Source organism: Diceros bicornis, chromosome 12 (assembly GCF_020826845.1).
Source record: "Diceros bicornis minor isolate mBicDic1 chromosome 12, mDicBic1.mat.cur, whole genome shotgun sequence".
In the NCBI taxonomy this organism is placed as follows: domain Eukaryota; kingdom Metazoa; phylum Chordata; class Mammalia; order Perissodactyla; family Rhinocerotidae; genus Diceros; species Diceros bicornis.
In genome coordinates this window covers 71,079,209-71,102,676 of record NC_080751.1, presented here as the reverse complement: position 1 = coordinate 71,102,676, position 23,468 = coordinate 71,079,209, and the positions used below count along the sequence as shown (strand labels likewise).

The window sequence follows — 23,468 nt, the reverse complement described above, 5'->3', positions numbered from 1 at the left end:
ATCCTAAAAACATTATTATAATATCACCTCACACATAAAAATACAAGATTTCACACATATCTATTACTGTTAACAAGATTCCAGCTAATTAATAACATAGCATAAAGAATGTACAGACCATATCACGGTGCTCCACGTTAACCCCACGTTTAAGCAGCTCTTCCACAACGTGTACGTGCCCTTCTTTTGATGCCGATATAAGTGCTGTCCAGTTATCCTTACACACAGACACAAATGTTACCATTTTAAAACCAAAAATAACATTCCAAAGTGAGGAAAAACAAGTTCAAATTTACATACCAAATGATCGTACCAAATTGACATGATTTGACCCACTCTAAACTACTCTAAAATAACACTGAAGCATAAGCTCTGTTCCAAATTTATCTGTCTACTCGTTTTACTACAATGGTGTAGAAAAGGTTTCACAACTGCTTGTTCAGTCTTTTTACTGGACATTTAATCACATACTGTGTTTTTTAAAAAGGAGAAAAGATGACTATCAAAACCTCAAAGCTAATCCTTGTGGCTAGCAACTATTACTATAAATTTAAATTAGCCTGTAATCAGATTTCAGAGCACATTCATAGGCTATTAAACTAACGTGATCCCATATGACGAGTTTAGAAACTATGTGATAAAGAAAGAACTATTCTTTATTTTTTAAGTAAAGACTACAAGTATCCTATCCTAACTTTTACTCATGAGCGTAATTTAACTCAAATGATCATTCAATTAAAACCATCAATTTAAAATCATCAATTGGTATCATCAATTAAAAAAAAAAAAAAACAGCTGTAGCTGTGTGACCCTGAAAAACAATTCCTGGGAGACAAAGAAAGTAGAGGAACCGTAAGCCTCCTGAACAGTGATTTATCCCTCAGAAGTGATATCAGAAGGGACCACATCTTTCTAGCTATTACCATAGGTAATGATATTTGTAATGATAAGATACTATTATGGGGAGTTACTTAAAAATACGACTCACACATGGATAATTTCTAGGCAGGCACTTAATTTGATGTATATGAGCTCCCTATTCAGCCAGCGCCATCTATACATAAAAAACATGAAGAGCTGAGATCTTTCATTGAAAGTAAAAATTTCTCTTCTGTATTACCCCTTTAAAAAAACTGACAGCATATTTTTAGGCAAAGTTGAGATATATCTGAAAGCACAATTTGTAATCTATTGCTTTTGAATCATTTTTTAAAAACAAACAGCAAAGTTAAAGAAAAAGAAGACAATGAGTAAATTATTTCAATGTATACCAAATCTTCCAGATTGCAATTAGCTCCATTCTTAATTAATTCTTTCACTATTTCCAGATTGCCTTGTTCAGCAGCTATCATCAATGGAGTCTGGCCACACTAGAGAATATAAAAGACACAGAGAACTTGTCAAGGTGCTGTTCTTTAACTGAAACACCAGTTAAATACACTACACTTACATTTTCATAATGGTATGTTAAGCACTGTTTAAAGTATTTCTTTAATTTACAAACACCTTTGAAATCTTTAGTTTTCAGTTTACTAATAATGTAGAAGTCAAGGAGAAAATGAAACGTTTTTTACCACAGCATTAGTAATCTGCTTTCAGCACTGCAACTTCATTCAAAATACATAAACATGAATAATACTAGGCTCTGAAAAGTAATTACCACAATATATATAAAAATCTTAGGATATCCACGGTAACCAAATTCTATAACAATACAGTTAGAATATGACATAGAATGTGGTTTTAATCATATCTATAAGATGTTTTATCAGGACTAGAGAGAGAAAAGTAAAACAATAAATAAAAACAATACAGGTGCTGTATGTAATACATATATATAGTTTCGTTAAGCCTTCCCTTATAACGTTAATTCATTAAACTAAAGCCTCTTCCAGTTACATCAGAATTGCCCAGCCTGTGTGCCCAGGATGAGTCACAGCAGTAAGAAATAGTGCTCCCCCAGCCTTGAGACAGCGGGCAGGGCCCGGGCCAATATGAGTTAATAAGTGAGCAAAGTCTCAAAGAACTTAAAAATCTATTAGTGGCAACATACAAACAAGAAAATAATTATAGTATTTGGCAAAATATGACAGCTGCTATTATAAGAATAAAACAAGTAAAGTGTTAACCACTTTAACACTTTTACTGGTTTAAACAAAGCAAAAAGTAAATTGCATTAAATACATTCTTATATAACGATGGATACTAAATTATATGTGGTAGTCACATGTCATTCAACCAGGGTCATTAGGGAATGAGGTATTGTGCATAAATAGATTTTCCAGGTGAAAAAGTTTACCCTTTAAACATTAAATTTGATTATAACTTGTATGATAACCATTACTCTAAAAGGCAGTGCACACACTGCTACTTATTAACAGACTACCTTACACATTATGTTTATGATTGAGTCATAACTACAGACATCAATTATTACACTAAATTTGCTTCCATCAGCTCTGACTTCTTTGACATACTTTCTACAACATCCTTCTCTCCCTTCTAATCAACTGGGATAAAAAGTGAGATACCAAAGTCATTGTATAATATATAAATTAAAGCCAATTAATTCTGAATCCATGGCCCTAAGGATACATGAATTTTACATCAGAGTTTTCAAAATAGTAATTCCAAAGACTCAAGAGTTTTCTGTTTACTTTCTGAGGTCAGAGTCACATTTCAGATAGTTTACAGAGACAGTTGCTTCTAGAGTATGAGGGATAAAATAATGTAGATGTGTATAAATACCTATAACACAAATATGAAAGACAATATAAGCTTGACTAACTAGAAACAAGCCAAAGGAAAGACTTGAATAGTCATAACTTTCTCTTGCAGAAACTATAAGTTGTCTACTCAGTGTCCAGAGTGACAGGATTTTGTTGGGAGTAGCAGTGTGCTCAGCTAAAAAAATCCACATTGTTCAGCCTCACTTGCAGCTGGAAATAGTCCCATGACACTGCTCTGGCTGGGTCTCCCAGGAAAGCTCGGTAATGTGACTAACTTGGCTGGCCTGTACCCCTTTTCCTTCTTCTTGCCCGATATGTAGACACAGTGCTGAAGCTGTATTAAGATGGCTGATGTGCATTAAGCAGCACCCAGTGAGGAGTGGCCAGAAGGACAGAAGGAGCCTGGGCAGATATCCCAAAACCACATCAGCCTTGGAATGGCTCCTTCAGCTCATCACTATGTGAGGAAAAAAAGACCTTAATTAGATTAAGCCACTTTTCCGGGAGCTGTTACACGTAGCCCAAAGCAATTCTTAACTGATACATCTTTTGCAGCTACAATATCCAAAAAGATAAATGATTTACAGGAAAGGTTGATACAAAATTTTATTAGATTCCCAAAGATAGAAGATTAGTTACCTTATAAATTGAGCCTTATCACAAAATATATCTTATTTATTCTACTAGTTCTTGCTTAACCAATCTAGTAACTACAGTTGTGGAGACACAGAATAACTTAGAAACAGTCATGACAACTTTATTCTTCCACATCAAACTTAATCACTAAAGGCCCCTTTCCTACCTAACCCCCCGATCCCAGCAAATCCCAAGCCCATTTCTTTCCAAAGACACATGATCACATAACTCACATGACCCCTACTCTACTTATAATGACCTCAAGCCAAAACAGAACACTGTGCACCAAGTGAAGTTCGCCACAACAGGTACCATACTTTTATCTCAGCTTCCCAGAAGACTACAATGCAAAAACATCTATTCAGCATTGTTTTGCTCTTCCCAATTCCCACCTGGTCCCATTTCTACTTATTTAGGTGTATTAGACCTAAATAAGCATTGCCCTTTAAATCAGTCACCTTTGGAAGATATATACTTCTTCGAGTAATTGTAGTGAAACTAAAACATTCTGAAGTTCTCCTTTGAAATTTCCTTCAAAGTCTACTGGTAAGCACATAACAAAATCCATCTTTTGCATTTAGAGCCCGCTTCATTTTCTTAGGAGAATAACGTCCAACCTCAACACTATACCCTTGTACCAAGAAGAGCGGAGAGTGACTTTTTGCTCCACTCAAAACTAAGTAAAAAAAAATAAAATCCCTTCACTACTCTACAAAGGGCAAAAATTTGCCATCATTAAGAATATTCACAAGCCAAGATATTTCTCTAGTTTATAAATAATGTAGAAAGAAAAAGAGGAAGGAAATTATCTCTGGAAATTTACTGATTGCAGCTGATTACATGCTAAGCACAGTATCAGGCAACTTTCCCCACATCATTTTATTTTATTGATATAATATTTAAGAGACCTTTTCAAAACTGATAACCAAAACACATTAACATGAGGTAACTAAATACTCTACTTTTAAGGGCAAGAAAGAAGGGAAGAAAGTCCAAGCAACTTTTTAGAACACTATAAAAATTAAATTTTATCAGTTATAGAAGCAAAATGCTAAAAAAAAAAAGGCCTTGAGAAAGCTACTTTTTCCCCAACTTTCGCACTGAGCCATAATTGAACCATCCCAGGTTGTTTCAATTATGATTTTAAAACTCCAATTTAAATTGATACAATACTAAACTAGATATAAATATCATTAATATCCATGAAATGCTCCTCATGCATAACGCCAAGTTAAGCTCTATACCAAATATGCTTCATTCTTTACGGGAATAAGATTAATATAATTTTATGCTTATTGATATGCTATTTTTCTCCTTCCAAGTAAAGCTCTTTTCTCAGTGTTACCAAAGAAAATGTCTAAGAAGTAAAACAATCTTTTTAAACTATCATCATTTTACTATTCCAAATATGCTAATACATGCTAATAAGATGACTACATATTTCTGTAAGTAATTCTGTTATAATAATGAACAATCTCCAATTATAAATTTTATCTCTTATCTATTATAACAATTCTTAACTATTTATAATCACAGAAGGGTATAATGATGTTAACTAACCAAAATATAATTTGTTCCATATAGAAACACTGAAAATATAGGCATTATTACTAGATGAACTTATTCTGAAGACTCAAAGAAAGGCAGTAGAGCATAAACAGATTATAGTTTGTTTGAAGTCAAATAAAGCAGAGTTCAAATTTGGGTTTTACCAGATAATACCTTGGATAGGAAATTGAGGGATTAAGTCATTTATCTGTAAATCAAGATAAATAACAGTATTATTCTTTATAGAATTGTTATTCAAATTAAATGAGCTAAGATAAAAAGAATAATTGCCATAATATTTGCATAAATATTCAATAAAAATATCAGCTATCATAACGTTATTGCAATGATAAAATTTTTATATCAAGATTTTCTTAATGACAGTTAACATTTAATGAAATTTGGTATACTGTATCAAAAATAATAATAAAGTAAGAACCCTTGATTCAGCAGTTTAAAAATGTTTATAATATTAGCACACCCATGTTGAGAGCAGCACTATTCACAATAGCCAAGAGAAGGAAACAACCCAAAAGTCCATCAATAGATAAATGGATAAACAAAATGTGATAGGTATGTACAATGGAATATTATTTAGCTTTAAAAAGGAAGGTAATCTTCTCACATGCTTACAACATGGATGAACCTTAAGGACATTATGCTAAGTGAAATAAGCTAGTCACAAAAAGACAAATACTGTATGATTCCACTTATAGGCGTACCTAGAGTAGTCAAATTCACAGAAACAAAAAGTATAATGGTGTTACCAGGGGCTAGGGAGAGGGGGAAATGGGGAAAATGTTCTGGAGATATTTCACAACAATGTAAATTACTTAACACTACTGAACACCACTGAACTATACACTTAAAAATGGTTAAGATGGTAAATTTTATGTTACGTGTTTTTTCCCACAACAAAAAACACATAAAACTCTTTACTTGTCTACACACAGACACATATATGCGCACACATATACACATACATACATATGTATAAAACTAAAATCACTCCTCATTCATCTTATCCGCTGACAAAAAAATTACACTATATTGAAAATACAGTTTTAAGAAACAGGATTCTTTTTCTTAAGTTTTATAAAACAAATACATACTTTGCCACTTAAAAAATTCATACAAAAAGTTTATTAGTCCCTAAAATGTTGCAGCTTGGCTGTTCATGATGAAATAAGATCAACATTTTATTTACTTATATTGTTGAGTAGAAATACCTAATATAAGTTAAGGAAAATGGTAAACACATACTTCCCTGTCTTATTAAACAGAACACATGACCTGTTTAACTGTCTCTTAAGAGATGTAGGGTCCCACGGTGTGCAGAATGAACAACTCTGGAAGCCAGTTGGGCTCCATTAAAGAAAATATTTCAAAAAGTTCTAATTTTGTCTGGTTAATCTATTTATAGGAAGATTGGATCCAGAAGCTCTATAAAAATTCTTAGAAACACTTTAGATTCTACTAATCAAACTTCCTGAATATTGATTATTCCATCTGGGAAAAAAAAATTCAATCATACATCTAAATTCAACATTCAATCACTTATATAAGTTCAAATATATTCCAAAAATATGGAATCTGAAGTATTTTTAACTATAAGAAATTATTACCAAAGGTAATACTACTGAGGGTGAGAACTATGTATTTCTTACTCACCTTTATCCTTAGCACAGTGCCTTGTACATAGTAGGTAGTCAACAAATGTTTGTGAAAAGAATTTTAGAAACTTGATCTTACCTCATTTCTCTCATCTACATCTTTGCATTTTTCAAGAAGAGCTTTCAGAGCAGGAATGTTTTCTTCTTCTACATAATTTATTACACTCTGTGATATCAGAACTGACATTTTCACAGAAAGCTGTAGTTATCTTTATTCCAATACCTGTTAAAACCAGATTAGATAAAATACACATCATTTGTGATTAGAAAAAAATCTAAGTTACTACTAACTATATTATCATTCTCAACCTTAAACTTGTACAAATACACCTCCACTGGCAGCAGTGATGACAAGGCCCCAGAGCTCAGCTGTCAAAATGCCCACCTCTCTCTTCCCAACACTCACACTCATCTCAATCTTAACTCATCCGAACCCCAAACTCCAGATCCATCCCCCAAACCCTCATCCTCACCACCACCTACAAATAAAAATAAGTGCTCCACTGCTCCTCCTGCTGTCTTCTCCACTGCAGTAGATGGCAGCTCCAGCTCCATTCTTGCAAGGCCAAAACCTGGGAATTAGCCACGACATATCTCGTCCTCTTACACTCTACATTCAGTCTATTGTCAAATCCTTTTGGTTCTACCTATAATACATACTATACATCTCATTACTACTCACCACCTCCCTCACAACCACCCTGGTCCAAGCCACCGTGACCTCTCACCTAAATCGTAACTGCTCTCCCTACTTCCATTTTGCCTTCCCCCCAGTCTATCCTCCACAAGAGAACCAGAGTGATCTTTTGAAACCCGTAAGTTGGACCAGAGCTTCTTAAACTATAATATGCATCAGAATCACCTAGAAAGCTTGTAAAACAAGATGCCTGGGCTCTACCCTCAGAGATTCTGACAGTAGGTCTGTGTGCAGCCCCTAAATCTGCATCTTTAACAAGTTCCCAGGTGATGCTGCTGGAAGCCCCACACCTTGAGTAGTACTGAGTCAGGTTACATCCTTCCTTGCTGAAAGCTCTCCAATGGCTTCTCAAAGCAGTCAAGGTAAAACCAGATGTTTTACCTCGGCCTAGATGACTCTAAGTGACAAGGTGTTACTCCTCTGACCTCAGCTCCTACCACTCCCCCTTACCCATTTCACTGCTTGAACAGGCCAAGCACTGTGCCACCTGGGGACCACTGCACCAGATTTTCTGTCTGCCAAAACTTCTCTTCCACCAGACCTGCACAGGGCTCACTCCCTCACTTTCTTCAGTCACTTTACAAGGAAAGTCTAACCTGACCATGTCAACCTCACACATACTCCACAGCGGTCCCCGCACTCTCACCCCCTTGCCCTGCTTTATGTTCTCCACAGCACTTGCCACCATGGAAATACAACATATTGTGTGTCTGTTGTCCATCTACCACAACTAGAAGGTAAGTTCCAAAAGAGTAGAAACTTTGTTTTATTCAATTGGACATCCAAATGCAAATAAATAAACAAACAAACCTCAACTCATACCTTACACCAAATACATATACTAACCCAAAATTGACCTAAATGTAATATCTAAAAGCACAAAACTTCTAGAAGAAACCATAGACTATTTTGGATTAAGCAAAGATTTCTTTGATATAACACTAGAAGCATGGTCCTTAAGAAAAGAAAATTGATAAATCAGAGTTCATCAAAATTAAAAGCTTTTGATCTGTTAAGAGAATAAAATTGCTTGGGACTGGTGACTCCTTTTTTTCTTTCCATTTCCCACCCCGCCCTTGAACAGGAATGTCTATAACTGGTATCCTACACCTGTCCCCTTATTGTATTTCAAAGTACGTAACTTTTTTCTTGAGTTTCATAGGTTCAGAGATGGACAGGAATTGTGCCTCAGGATGGACTATACACAGAGGCTCACTCATACCTGATTTAGATGATGGGATTTGGAACTTCTGAGCTGACAATATTCAAATGAGATTTTGATGCTGTAATGAGCTGAGACTTTGCGGGGCCTTGGGACGGGGTGAACATGTTTTGCATGTGGAATGGAAGTCCATCTTTGGGAGACAGAAGACAGAAACTATTGCACTGTGTTATTCCATTCATATGACATTCTAAAAAAGGAAAACTATAGGGACATAAAACAGATCAGAGGTTTTCAGGGTCTAAGGTGGCAGAATGAGATGACTACAACAGAGTGCAAAAGAATCTGGGGAGTTCATGGACTGTTCTATATCCTGACTTTGGCTGTAGTTATACAATTATATGCCTTTATCAAATTCAAAACTGGACGCTAAAAAGGGTGAATTATACTGTATGCAAATTGTATTTCAATAATACCTAACTTTTAAAAAATCCTCAAAAAAAGTTACTTGATCTAGTAACTTCACTTCAATTCTAAAACACAAGAAATATGGACAAAGATTTTAAACATAGCACAGTTTTATTCATAAGAAGAAAAATCTTAGAGACGGGGGATTACATAAATTATGATACATTCACATAGTAGAATAATATACAGTCATCAAAGGTTTCCAAAAATGTATTTACAGAAAAATGCTTGTTAGTGGGAGAAAAAACAACTAAGAAAATACTAGATATACAGCATCTCAACTATTTAAAATATACACATTTTTAAATACTGAGATGAAACAGATCAAATGGCAATGGCATTAATGTAATTTTTATTTTCTTTAGAAACTTTATTTTCTAGAATGTGATACTTTTATCATTGGAAACAAGTAAGAGATTTTTATTAACAGTCATCACCAACATCCAACACCTTCATTTGTTCCCACTTCTTACAGGATCAAGTCTCATACTTCAGTAAGGCATCCAGAATCTGGCTCTACCTACCCGCTCTTCCCTCTTTTACCAGCCCCACCCCATCCTACAGCCCAGCCAAGATGAAGCACTCAAAATTACTCCCACCTGCCATGCTGCTCCACACAGCTGCCTTTGCTCAATTTGCTCCCTTCATTTTGAACACCACCCGCACATCCGCTCCACCAAAACATCTACCAAAGCTCTCTCCAGAGTACAACAGCTACCATTTTCTGTCCAATTTACCTCCTAAGGTCTGAGATAAGCCAACCCCACTCTCAGTGCCTTAGTTTCAGGCCTTCACCGTCTATACCAATCAAAACACCTAAGGGTGCAAGACACAAATTTAAACTAGCCTAAGCAAAACAGGAAATTTATTTTACGAATACTGGTTTATTTCCCATAACCACACTGTAGGAAAGGTGGATGCCACTGGACCTCAAATGCCAGTAGAATTCTCATTCTCTATTGGCTTAATCTACTTTCATTATAGACCAACTTCTTCTACACAAGTGGGAATATGGCTACCAACAGCTATCTAGCCCTAAATCAGATAGTGTCTAAAAACAGAAAAAGCAGACTATTCCTTGTTCCCAAATCCAAAAGCCCCAGAAAAGGGCTCTCTAATTGCCCAGACTGTGTCAGGTGCCAACTTGGAACCAAACAACTATAGTCACAGGGTTGGCAGGGGGTTACAAGGTCACATGGTACTGTTTCCAGAAAAGAGGAAACTGTGGTGATCTAAATACCTGTCCTAAAAATGTCTCCTGCACCATCTGTCATGTGGATCAACATGACAGTCATCCAACTTGTGTCTCCTCCCTCCTGTCTTTCCCCACTCCAATCCAGTTGCCACACTAAAGCAAGAGTGATCTAAAATATACTGCTCTTAAATCCTTCCATTAGTTCCCCATAAATTCATGCTGGGAGAACAGATGATGACGGCTTTATTACTCACAAGTTATTCAAGGAACTAACATCTTTAAGCCTTTTAAAGCCATTATAAAGATTCAATTCTGTATTTCCTATGAAAAGCTTTGCTCTGTGCAAAGCAATGACGACTCATAAACTCAATTCTTGATTCTGATGGTGAGGGCACGCAGATCCTTCACAATCTGGCCCCATCCTACCATTCTGGCCTCATCTCTTTCTCCCCTCCCCAGCCCCATCCCTCCCACCCTCTACCCAAACCCACTTCCCCACTCACATGCACACTGCAAGCTCCAGACAGACTAACTGACTTGCAGCTCCTTGGCTGCCCCGTGCTTTGTTCTTTCCCGGCCTTTGCAGTTACTGCTTCCTCAGCTTAGAAAGCCCATCCTCCCCATATAAGCCTGGCTAGCTTCTACTCATCCTTGACATGGCTCTAACATTTCTTCTCCTGGAAGCCTTTGTTGACTTGCTGTTTACTCTAAGTTGGGACAGTGCCCCTTCCCTGGGACTCCACCACACCCTGTGCATACCTCTAAACTGAGACTACTCACACTACACTCAACTTTCCATCTTACTTATCCTTGTCCACATCTCCCCTAAACTACCAGTTCTTGAGGCAGGACCCACTTTATGTCTGGCACAATGCCTACAAAATAGGGGCTGAGAAAGAGAAAAGCAGCCCCTGACTGTCAGGAATGGGCCTGGCATGCACAGCTAGACCTTGGTGTTCTCATGTGAACAGAAACAATTTCACAGCACACACAAATCAGATAAAGTCACTCTGTGACCATGATGTCAAGACAAAAACAAGACCACCTGGGAATCATATCTGAACACAGACAAAAACACGAACATTGTCCAACCTTCAGTTTCAATGTTATCTCTTCAAAAAGGCGTTCTTAAAGTGCAGTTTAGTGTAGTGGTTAAAAGTATGGACCCTAGAACCAGAGTGCCTTGGTCTGACTCCTGACTTTACTACTTAATATTTTATCACCTTGGACTAGTTTCTTGACCTCAGTGTCTAAGTTTCACCATCTTTAAATAACTGCATAGTTACATGCAAAGGGATTAAAATGGTGCTTAACACATACAAACTCAATAACAAATAGCTATTTTACATAAAAGAATACTAACATATCTTAACTACCCTTTCTTAGTGGATTCCCCTAACCTGGACTATTCCCTATCATAGGATCCTTTTTGTTTCCTTCATAGGATCCTTTTTTATTTCCCCTCACAGCACTTTTCTAAACTTGTAATTTTTACCTGTTTAATAGCTGTCTCTCCTACTAGGATATAAGCTTTATAAGAGAAAGGACTACTGTCTTTTGTTTTATACCAAATATCCAATTCCTAGCACAGTTCCTCGCCCACAGAAGACACTATACTTCTTGGATGAATGGGCATCATCATAATCTATTGTCCACAGTATTTTTTGTCTAATGGCAATATAAGGTTGTATGTTCTTCTGCACAATTAGCAAGAAAATTAATGTCTTGACGTTATTTTTGGAAATGGCAGAAATAGCCAATAGCAAGGCTAGAAAAAAAATCTTTATGTTGCAGTAAGCTCATTTTTAGAACTTGCAAATTTAATAGGCTAACAGAATTTTTTTGGTATATTCAAAATGCTTTCACCAAAAAAGCGAAATGGTTAGTAGATGCACTCTATAACTTTTCCCCCATTACAAACTACACCAAAGCAACAATAGCGACCGTGTTGCCCAACATTTCCTAATTTCTGTATTCTCCAGAAATGACACAATAAATTCCTGAATGTGGCCTCTCCCATGGTCCAGCCTCCTTTTCTCCTCTTTTCATTTAAGTATTTAGCAACACTGACCCAAAATGCAGTTCCTAGAGCCCTCCCTGGTGTTGACACTCCTGGGCCTGGGTGGCAGTCCTTGCCACCACCCCAGCCTTTTCTCCATACACATGCCAGAGTGATCCTCCTAAATCACTAAGTCTTATTATGACCATCCTGTGCTCAAGACTCCCCAACAGTTGTCCTCTCACTCGAAATAAAATCCCAAATCTTCACCACGGCCTACCAGGCCCTGCTTGATCTATTCCACCCCTTCTCCACCTCCCTGAGCTCATCTCCTACCACCCTCCTTCTTCATTTTGCTCAGGTCACGCTGGGTTTCTGTTCAAGTGTCACCTGATCAGAGATTCCCTGACCACTGTGTATAAAACAGCCATCACCCCCTCTCTCATTCCCCATCCATAATTCTGCCTATTCCTCCAAATAGCACTTAGCATCACTCAAGACACCATTTTTTAATTTTTTGTCTGCCTCCTCATTCCCCACCTCACCTCAAAAATGTGGCTCAATGAGAGTGGGGACTATTTCTGTTTTGTTTGCTGCTGAACCTCCAGCACGTAGAACAGTGCCTGGCACACAGTAGATAACCAATATTTATGAATGAATGAGCATGCCTATACTGATCCAACTACCTGGAATCCGGACCTGGCTTTAACTTTCTAACAAACCAAAACATTCCTTCAAAATCCAGCTCAGGGGTCACCTCCTCTGGGATCTCTTCCTCCTTTCTTCCCCTTGATTCTCTCATGCCCTGTCCTGGACAGTTTCATCTGGCACACCTATACAGTCATGCCACATAAGGATGTTTCCGTCAATGACAGACCGCATATACAACGGTGGTCTCATAAGATTAGTACCATACAGCCTGTGTAGTAGGCTATACCATCTAGGTTTGCGTAAGTACACATTAAGATGTTCGCACAACAATGAAATCGCCTAACGACTCATTTCTCAGGACGTGTCCCCACTGTTAAGTGACACATGACTGTACTTCATGCATACTTTCAGTATCAAGCTTTTATTAATTTACTATGAAATCCTTGAAAACAGGATCACATCTTTTCATCTTTTCATCTTCAGCAACTAAGTAAAGGCTTGGTACATCTGCAATAAATGGTTATGGAATTAACAGGAATATAATTACATATGCTATGTGCAAACTAAATTTTAATTTTATACTTGGTGAATCTGGGTAAGGGGTAAAAGAGAGTTCTTTGTACTATTCCTACCAAGTCTTCTATAAGTTTGCAATTACTTTAAAATAAAAATTTAAAATACACACACAAATGTCTGACAAAGCCCTTATTTAGATCAAATATTTTTCCTCACTACAATATCACACAAGACTGGAATGAGCACAGTAAAGTAGCTATAGACATTGACCTCAATTGTTAAAGAAAACAAAGATTGAAAATCTTAGATTTTCAAATCCTATTACCTCTCTCTTCCAATCCACTATGTGGGCTGTATGTGTATCACTGTTAGATATACAAAACATAAAACAGTTATCACTCCTATAGATAGTGACTAAGATTAAGACTTTAGACTTAGACTCCTCTACACTAAGATTAAGCGGAAAATGTTAATAGTAAAAAAAAAAATCTTATAAAATTGAAGCTGCTTTGCCTTAAGCTACCCAAAAGATATCCTTTAAACTAATCTATTAAGGAAAGGTGATCTATTCTTGTCATATAATTCTGAGAAAATGCATACAATTCTACACAGCTATAATTCAATAACAGTTCAATCTAATAATAGCTTATTGGCAGTCTATAATTTGCAAGGCACTGTGCTAGGGGTTATGACTGACAAGTCGAATAAGACATTATTCCTGCCCTACAGAGGCTCAGGTCTCCTTAAAGTACTGGGGGAAGGAGGGGGTGGTTGGAGGAAGTGGGAAATGGCTGAAATAAAATTGGCAAAATATTGTTAATCGCTCGTTGGAGCTGGGGGATGGGTACTTGAGGGCTCATTATATCATTCTTTGTGTATTTAGGGGGGAAATACCATAGCAGGCTTTGCTGATTCTTCAACATTCTATGCCTTGAATTCTGGTAATCTCCACATTCATTCATCCTTCCCTTCTTTATTGTTAAGTTTCTTAATGGCAGGAACTTCACAAATCTTACCTTCACAAATTCAGAAGCACCTAAAACAGTTTCTTGTGCATATTAAAGAACTGATAAATGTTTCCTGAACTGAATTTGATCAAGTCACATCACATTTATTAATTTCACAGGAGAAAAGTCTGCCACAGCTAATAGTTATGAAATGACTCCCATCAGCCAGGCTTCTAACAAGATAAATCAAGAGTTTGATCTGGAGCGTCCCCCGTTAATCAAATTACGTCCCTCAAAGGCCAGGTCTCCCAATCCCTCCCTCAAAGGCTTCACTTTTTTTTTTTTTTTAAGAGGAAGATTAGCCCTGAGCTAACATCCATTGCCAATCCTCCTCTTTTTGCTGACGAAGATTGACCCTGGGCTAACATCCGCGCCCATCTTCCTCTACTTTAGATGGGACGCCGCCAGAGGATGGCTTGACAAGCAGTTCTGGGATCCAAACCTGTGAAACCCCAGGCTGCCGCTGAAGGGGAGCGCGCGAACTTAACTGCTACACCACCAGGCCAGCCCCAAGGCTTGCCTTTTGATTAACCCCACTTTCCCTCTCAAGTAAATCCTTTAAACAGGTTCTATTCCCACCTATCTTAAAACAAAAACCTTCAACCCACATCCATCCTCCTCTCTGTCCTTCTCCCCTTCACCTTCACAAGAACCAGGATCTTCTCCCCCTACCCCAAACCCCACCCCTACACACACTTTTGCCGGAACAACCTCTAGACTGCCTTCAGGTCTCAATCGAAATATCAATTCCCCAGTGACGCTTCCCTGACCGCCTCCTCCCAGACCAGCTTAGGGCCTCCTGCTCTCTCTTCCTCATCCTACTCTTTCTCCTCCCCCTCCTCTTGGTTCTTCCAACAGCCGCCTTCCTTAAAGATTCACTGCACTTGACTGCAGTGACTGTGTTCCCAGGCAGGAAACATGTCTGGTTTGGTCGCTGCTGTTTCCCCAGCACCTGACACATTTCCAGGAACACAGGAAAGGCACAATAGACATCAGGTGAATGAAGAAAGCCCAGGCAGCAATATCTCATCTGTTCTGCCAATACTTCCAGGGCACCATCATGTGCAAGGCCCATAACAGCCTTTAGCAGATTCCTATCAAGCCTTCAAAAAGCTTACTGTTCACCAGGAGACATAAGAGAACTTCATCACAAAAATAACATCTCATAACACTTTATAGTTTATGAGATGCTTTTATATCTATGATTTTATTTGATTTTCCAGTAATCTTGTTAAGTAAACAGTATTTCTCATTTTACAGATGAGAAAACAGGTTTCATACGTAAGTAACTTGCCTAACATAATTCAAAAAGTAAATGTTGCAGTAACCAGATAAATCCATGCTACAAGTCAACGTGGAATAGTGCTAGAGAAACCCAAAGTGCCATGCGAGTTCTAAACAGAAGTTACCACTCCCGCTGGGGTATCATGAAAGTATCATTTTGTATTGATCCCTGAAGAATGGGTCCAATAGGTGGGAAATGAACAAAGGGCATACCAGGCAAAAGCAACAGCATGAAAACAGATGGAGAGAGTGTTAACTGAGTGACTATGCAGTGTATGCCCAGGAAACAATGAATAGCACAGATGGAATGTTTAAGTAAAAAGTGAGAGGTAAGACTGGAAAGTGAGGCTGGTTAGCTCTGTAACCTCTTCAAGGATAAGGCCTGACTCTCCTTCATTCTTATATCCCCAGAACCTATTACAGGTCTAGAGCAAGTAGAAACAACACAGATAACCGTCAAATTGAATAACTGCATAGGTATGCTAAAGATGCCTCTTCTGTAGGACTTTGCCCACAGCTCCTGCTACCCTCAACAGCCATGCTCTCTACCACCAGCCATAACCAGGGATGGGCATATGACCTGCGACATGTGACTGCTCAAAGAGATAAGCTAGGCCAATCAGATTCCTCTCTCTAGAACAGAGAATGAGAAACCAGAGACCCAGTCATTATGGGCCATGCACAAATGATATAGTTTTGAGACAGCCAGTCAGCAGAGAGAGAACCCAACAGATACAAACAGAGAAAAAGACTCCTCATAAGTGAGAAAACAAATGCAGTCCCTGAGAGATGCAGAAGGCAGAGCTGCCTGGATCCTGATTTCTTGCTGATTCTCATTCAGTCCTATAAGTCTCCTTTTCCCTGAGGTAAAAGAGTAAGTCTCTGCTCCTTGCCTTTTAAACAGCCCTAACTAACAGAGCAGCAGATGAAGTGGAGAAGCTGACATTCTTGAGGCACACTCACATGGTCCTAGGAAAATTAATCTCCCAGCAGGGTATGTGGTCTAGGCCAGAAAAACCCACAGAATCAGAAACCTCAATACCAGTCAGGGAATCACCAAAACAGCCCACGAGAGGTGACAGGTGGTGGGGACAGAGAAGAAATGAGAGAGATGAACTTGAACAATACAAAATCCCTCATATTGACCATTTGACCTACCAACAGAAGAGAGATTCTGGATGTAGAAATAAAAGAAACTATGTGACTGATCGGAGATGAAAAGAACAGGTCAAAGATGACTAGATGCCAAGCACAGGTGCCAGGAGGATGGTGCCGCCATTAACAGGAAAAGGGAAGTCAGGAGGAAGGCAGGACTTTCCTCTGCAGGGTTATCGCCCCCGCCCCCTCAACACTCCTGCTGGCTGAAGGAGACAGTGGGGTGCTTTGGCCAGGCTGAATCTGAGGTGCTCCAAAAAAGCCGAGTTGGAAAATCCACCCAGTATTTGGAAAAACAGATCTGGAAATCATTCACACACAGAGTGTAGAACAAAGATTCTCAAACTTGTGTACATCAAAGATACCTGGGAAGCTTGTCAATACACGTATTCCTGGGGCTTCTCCCCTAGAGAATCCTATTCAGTAGGTCTGGGTGGGCCCAGAAACTGACATATTAACAAGCACCCCAAAATGATTCTGAGGAAAGTGTCCATGCTAGTAAAGCTGGAGAACAAAGAACACAACCTTGCGGCTGCATTTCTCAACCTTGGCTCTGCATCAGATCCCCTACAGTGCTTTAAAAAATGTTAGACGTCTGATCCTCAACGTCGTCAAAGTGCAAGCAGTGACAAAATGGATCGGAATCACCCCTTCGCGTCCGAAGCGGTGATTCCTGAACCACACCCCAGGCCAACTGAATAGGAATCTCTGAGGGTAAGGCTAAGAAAGCTACATTTTTAACCAGCGCCCCCAGCGGCTGGCAGAGATGGCTCCAATAAACAGTTATGAATAACAAAATATTCTTCATTGGTTTAAACCTTCCTATATGTGAAAACAACTCGAAAGAAAAATAATCCAACATTGAGGGCTGACAAATAAATCGCTTCCCTATACATACATCACGGAAGCGTCGTAAGCAACCGCTTGCTCATATTTTGCGAGGCATTTAAAGGCCTGCGCAGGACAATGGGGCGATGGAGCCCAATAAGAAAGCAAAGGGAGAAAGCCAACCACCTCGCCCCTGGAAGCCCAGGGGAAAACCTCGAACGCGGCCTCGGCGGTACCGGCCCCCGGGGTTCTCGAGGCGGCGCGGGTGCCAGCGGCTGCTCCCCGAAAAGAAGATGACTGTTTCCCCAACACAGCCCCGCCCCCAGCCCCGAGACGCCCCTCGGCCCGGAAGAGACTGATCCCCTGAGACAGCAAGTCCGAGACCTTCCCGGCGCTCCACCGCGCAGATGCGCCCGGAAAGTCAGACCCCGGCCCCCGGCCGCGGCCCCCCACTCGGCCTCGCCCCCTGCCCTCCGGGCTGCCCCCGTCTCCTCCCCGCTCACCCCGCAAAGCCGACCACCACACTGACCGTCTCACAACCGGCCACAGGACGGCGTCCACAGCTCGGGCGGAAAGCGCCCTCTGTGCTCCAGGCGCTGTCAGAGGACGGGCAAGGGAGAGACGCCGGCTTTCAGCGCGTCACCCTCACCACACCCGGCGGCCATTTTCCTCCGTCTCCCCGAACTGACAGATCACGTGGCCGCGGGGCGGCGGGGCGGGGCGTCAGTGGCCACGCCCCCGGGCGGGCGGGGGTGCCGAAGGAGGCGGGGCTGGAGGGGGCTGCGCGCGAGCTCGGCGAGGTGCAGGGGAAGCGTCACCGGAGACCTCCGCCCCTTCCCTCTGGCATCCAAATAGGTGTATTTTTGACAAGCGCCGCAGCAATATTTTCTTCATTGTCAGTGTCACTCTTCTTATTATGGTTAGTTTATAATCCTTGTTTACCATTATAATCAAAGCTTATGCAGAGAAATAAACCACAATTATAACTTCAGAAGACATTACAAATACCTTGCAAATGAAGGCCAGCTCAAACTCCTCCCTCTGGAACCCAGAATCGAGGTCTCTGCCCTCTGTGAACGCCTGATCTCCTGGTCTGGAGAGCCCACCTCCTCACCCCCACTCCCCACCCCCACCCACGGCTCCCTCACTCCCCTCTCTGCAGCCCTGGCAGTCTGGCCTCCACCCCTGTCTCTTTGCAAAAGGGACCTCTGTCTTGCCCGTGGCCAAATGCGATTGACAGCTTTCCATTCACAACCATTACGTTCACAGCGCCTTCCTGGAAATGTTCCCCTCCCTGGGCTTCTGTGACTTTAATTCTCCTAGTTTTCCTACCATTTCTCTGGCTGCTTCTCTCAGATTCCACCTCCCTTAAATTGGTTGATGTCTCCAGAGTTCAGCCAAAGCTGGACTCATCACCCTCCCATACCGAATGTGATCCTCCTCCTGTTTTGCTACTGTCAGGGGTCCTGGCTCCTGCCCCCATCCACAGAGACAGGAATTGGGAAGTCATACAACTCCTCCTCCTCCCCTCCCCAAGGTCATCCCACCAGCCAGTCACCTGACTGTAGCCACTGTCATCACTCCTGATCTGTTTAAAGTCTTCAGAAGCTCCTCACCAAGACTATACCAAAAGCTCCCAACTACTCTCCTGCCTCTCCTGGTGCCCTACTAGCCTGGTGTCCAAATTCTCCAGGTGATTGGAGATCATGTTATTTCTTTGAGTAAACTCCTCGGTAGCCTTCCATTTCCACAGAAAAATTTCCAAATAGTACTTAACATGCAAGGCTCCTCAGAAACTGGCCCCTGCCAAATTTCTCGCCATTGCTCTGTCCACTGTTCTCTTCCCACCCTGCCCACACTCCCAGGCTGGCAAGTATTTACAGTTCCTGGGACACTGGGCCATGCTCTTTCTCATCTTCGTTCTTTTCCAAAGTGTTGTTCCCTCACCTGGACCTTCTTTCCTGTCTCTTGTCCAACTGATTCCAACAGATGAATTCTATTTGTCTTTTAAGATACAGCTTAAGCAGTCCCCTCTTTTGGGTGGCTTCCTAGATGACCTCAAGCTGAGTTTGTCATTCCATCTTCTGTATTCACTTTCTTACTCCACAGTGCCTAGGACACAGTCAGTACTCAAAAGTATGTATTAAAGCGTATTTAACCTATTGATTGGTCTTTCCCCCACTATAAGGTTCACTCCATTCTTATTCCACACCAACTCCCCTCACACTGTTTAGAACAGTGTCTGGCCTTGGCAAGCCTTTAAGGAGGAAACCACACCGTTTACGACTCCATCATGCACTTTGGGGTACTCTCTCATTGTCCCATGTGTGTCACACCAACATCTGATGGAGCCGTACTCCCTGCTGGCTTTTTCCATGAGTCGTCAGGTTGATCCATTGGGAGAAGCTTTTAGTGGTTCTCAACTTTGGCACGTCAGAACCATCTGTGGACCCTTTTAAAAATCAAGACTTGCCACTTGTTAGAAATTTAAAAATATATCCCCCACTGATTCCAGTGAAACACCATTCTCAGACTTGAGTTTTGGTCCCATTGTGCCCAAATCAGTGATTTCAAATATGGACATTCCTTTTTAATGCCAAACAATTTTCTGAGGACCTACACAGAATACTGGTTGGCTTTTTAGTAACCCCACTGACTGTGAAAGCGACACGGGTATTGGAATTTGTGGTCATAGGGATCTGTAGGTCCAGAATGGAAACCTGTGCTCTAAACATAATGAACTGTCTGGGTAGTCAGCAAGGCAGTTGACAGATTTTCTTGACGAGTTTGTGGACACACAGGAAAAATGTGAATTATGTATCAGAGGTTGGGTCAAAGGCACTGAAAGTTCTCACTGAAGTGTGTTGGTTAGTGAAATGATGACTCAGGGAAACAATGCTTGAATTCTTAAGTGCCTTCCCCCATGGAACACCATTTCGAGAAGAGCTGCCCCCTTGATAATCCTCACCTTTCCTACCCACCTCGCCACCACCGCCCCGCCCCATCAGCCCCTTCACCCGGTAATTTCTGTAACTCCAGCAGCATTGCCTGGTTAGTGAAACCGCCCCCCCCACCACAAGCCCAGGCGGGAGGCAGGCCCATGCTCACGCCTAGGCTGAGCTCTGCCCACCCGTGTGAGCCATACTGAGTGGTAGTGAACCAGCACAACTAGGACTTCTCTCTTGGAGGAAACTGGAACACGACAATAAGCGAGGCGGGGGGGTGGGGGCCGGAAGTGGAGGGTCTCCAGCTTAGGTGTCCCAGGTACCGCTGCAGGGCAATGCGAGGTTCTCAGTCAAGAGCTTTGCAAATCCTGGTCTAGAAGTGGGACAGTCAGTCCCAGACACTGAAGAGACAATCGCCTACACCACCTGAACCTCCTCACCGCCTCTCCCCCCAAATAAAAATCCTGAAGATAATCCGTGTACAGGTTGTTCCTTTCTAAATATTTTTAAAGCAGTCCAGATAACAGCATGGAGAGAAGCTACTAGAAACAGGCTTTACTTTAGCCAACATTTTAATGGAGGAAGAGAGGAGAGTCAGGTCCAAGGATGGCAGGATGAGAGGAAAGAGGGAAGCACTGAAGCAGAGAAGAGATTTATCCAGTAGGGTTCCGCCCTCCACTGCAGGTCTGAACTGGGGAAGGGAGGAAGCTTAATTTCAGCTTTATTATTATTATATTATATTTGTATTATTAATATAATAATTAATAATATAATATATTAATTAATACTTATATTGTTGATATAATAATATAAATATTATATTATTATACCAAGCCAGGCATTGATTACTAAAATGAGAATTTTTAATGACCAAAGGTGACTAGGTAATATTTTATGATCTAAGAGTGATGAGAAAAATTGTGAAAATTATGAGACCTACTCAAAATTTCATCCAGGGATGAGAAGCAAGAAGCAGACATAGAGCATTTACAGGAGCAGTCCTGAGGAAAAACACAGCGGCTTTATAATCCTACTGTATCACATTCTCCTCTCTCAATTATTAGTAAATTATATCTATTTTGATAATAAGTATTTCCTAACTCATGCCAAAAGCCGTTTATTCCTTTTCATACCTATGGACTGTAACGCTGATGTCTTGCAATGTTATAACTAGTGTGAAATATAACTGAAACACTTCCTCCTCAGTTTTGTTTCCAATACATCTCTTTCTCCACTTCCATCGGTCTCTTTGTGGTTTATGCAGCTTGCTTAAACCTTTCTGGCCAACACATCCAAAGGTTTCTTGTGTCAGCAGAATCACTCACATCACTTCCAGAGTCTGGCTTTTCTACTTGTCATGTGGTATTACAGAGAAGGAAAAATATGAGTTATCTTTCCAGTCCTCACCACTCTCCCCATCAGAACTGTAATTTTAATCATCCTTTCATCTTTTTCAACAATGTCAGCATGTTGGGAGGATGATTTCAGCAGTCCAATCTTTTTACAGGGTTTCAACTTCATTGTATGTCAAACTTTCCATAGAAATCTTAAAATGTTTTACACACCATCTTGCTCTAAAAATTGTTTTTCTCTGATTGTGAAAGGAATATGTGTTCCTTACAAAGAATTTGGAAAATACAGAAACATGTGAAGAAGAGATATCTCTCCTAATCTCAGCACTCAGACTTCCCTGACTTCTTAAACAGATTTGAAACAAAAACTTTGTCAACCAAAGTCATTATTTTAAACATCCATTATTGAAAAGGGGAGGGGTAACAGGGATGCTCCTGAGATGTCATTTTTGCCTTGATTAGTGATGGTTGCTTCTGTCACTTCTCTTGCTGTCTTTGCCAGTCTCCTCCCTGACCCGTTTAATCAGCATATTCCTTCTACATAAAAAACAGGTAGAAGGACGTTTCCTGAAATCTGGGATGGCATCAGAAAGAAAAGGAATACACTAGAGGACAGAGTCAAGAACAGATACGAGAGGCAATAGGAGAGGGACAAATATAAAACCCTATATTTAAGGCAGGGGGAGGAGGGCAGAGACAGACAGAGAAAGAGTTGGAGGAAAGAGAAAGAGTTACAAACTGGGTTAATATCAGTTCATATGAAAAAGACTTCAGGTTTTAGTTGATTGCAAGCTCAACATAAGTCCAATAAGGCTGCCAGCAGGGCAGACACATTTTTATGCTGCCAACCTACTGCCTTGCCATGGCTTTTAGACTCTCTAAAGCTTTTTTCATCTAATTCTTACTCTGATAGAGACTGAAGATTTGGAGCCCATCTTCATGAGAGGACAATCTAATTAGGGAGATGGGTCATACACGAACAGAAAATATTATCAGCTCAAGATAGTACAGGCTGAGACACAAGGATGTGGGAGCTCAGAAAAGTGAGTAGTCTCTAGGGATTGGTGGGAGTTGAGCAATACTCTCAAAAAAGAAAGGAGGAGGATAAGCAGGGATCAGGGAAATGATATCGACTAAGAGGGGAAACAGGGATTGCGTTGTCAGGAATTCTACTCAAGATTGACATCCAACTGCATTCATTTAGAGTTTTATATCAAAAGTATTTTTGGGGGGCAACATTAAGTTAGTAAGAGGTTCAATTCTTCCCCTTCTTGAAAATTTGGAACTGTCTCTTTCCGTTCCAGCTCTCCTTCCCTTTTATGGGAATCTGCGCTGAGAGTGAACCTTGGCTCCGGAGGCTAATGGGGATTCAAGGTGCTAACAACTTAGCTAGAGCAAGATGTCTGAAAACTAAGCCTGGAGCAATGTGCAGTTGGTATAAAACTTTGGTAACCCCAGCAAACAGAATCCCCTGGAAACCTACTAGGAGACTGCCCACAAGAAAATAATGGGAAAGCCATAGGATATCTATTTAGGGATATACCAGGAGTATCAGCAGAGGCTTTCGATTGTGGGATCAGCCTCTATTCACCATTCATTCATTTCACTCATCCAAATTCCTAT

The 23,468-nt window shown here is 40.5% G+C and overlaps 1 protein-coding gene across 4 annotated transcripts in view; it reads right to left on the bottom strand.

Moving 5' to 3' along the window:
- Positions 1-18,212, bottom strand: part of KIDINS220 (kinase D interacting substrate 220) — a 115,398-nt gene extending 97,186 nt beyond the window's left edge. For all 4 annotated transcript variants that reach the window (XM_058551843.1, XM_058551845.1, XM_058551844.1 and 1 more), the window contains exons 1-4: positions 18,078-18,212; positions 6,666-6,809; positions 1,272-1,370; positions 119-217 (exon numbers count right to left, since the gene is read on the bottom strand). In XM_058551843.1, coding sequence (XP_058407826.1) covers positions 119-217; positions 1,272-1,370; positions 6,666-6,773 — 306 coding nt within the window. In that variant the 5' untranslated portion in view covers positions 6,774-6,809; positions 18,078-18,212. The remainder of the gene's footprint in view (positions 1-118; positions 218-1,271; positions 1,371-6,665; positions 6,810-18,077) is intronic.
- Between the last annotated feature and the right edge of the window lie 5,256 nt (positions 18,213-23,468).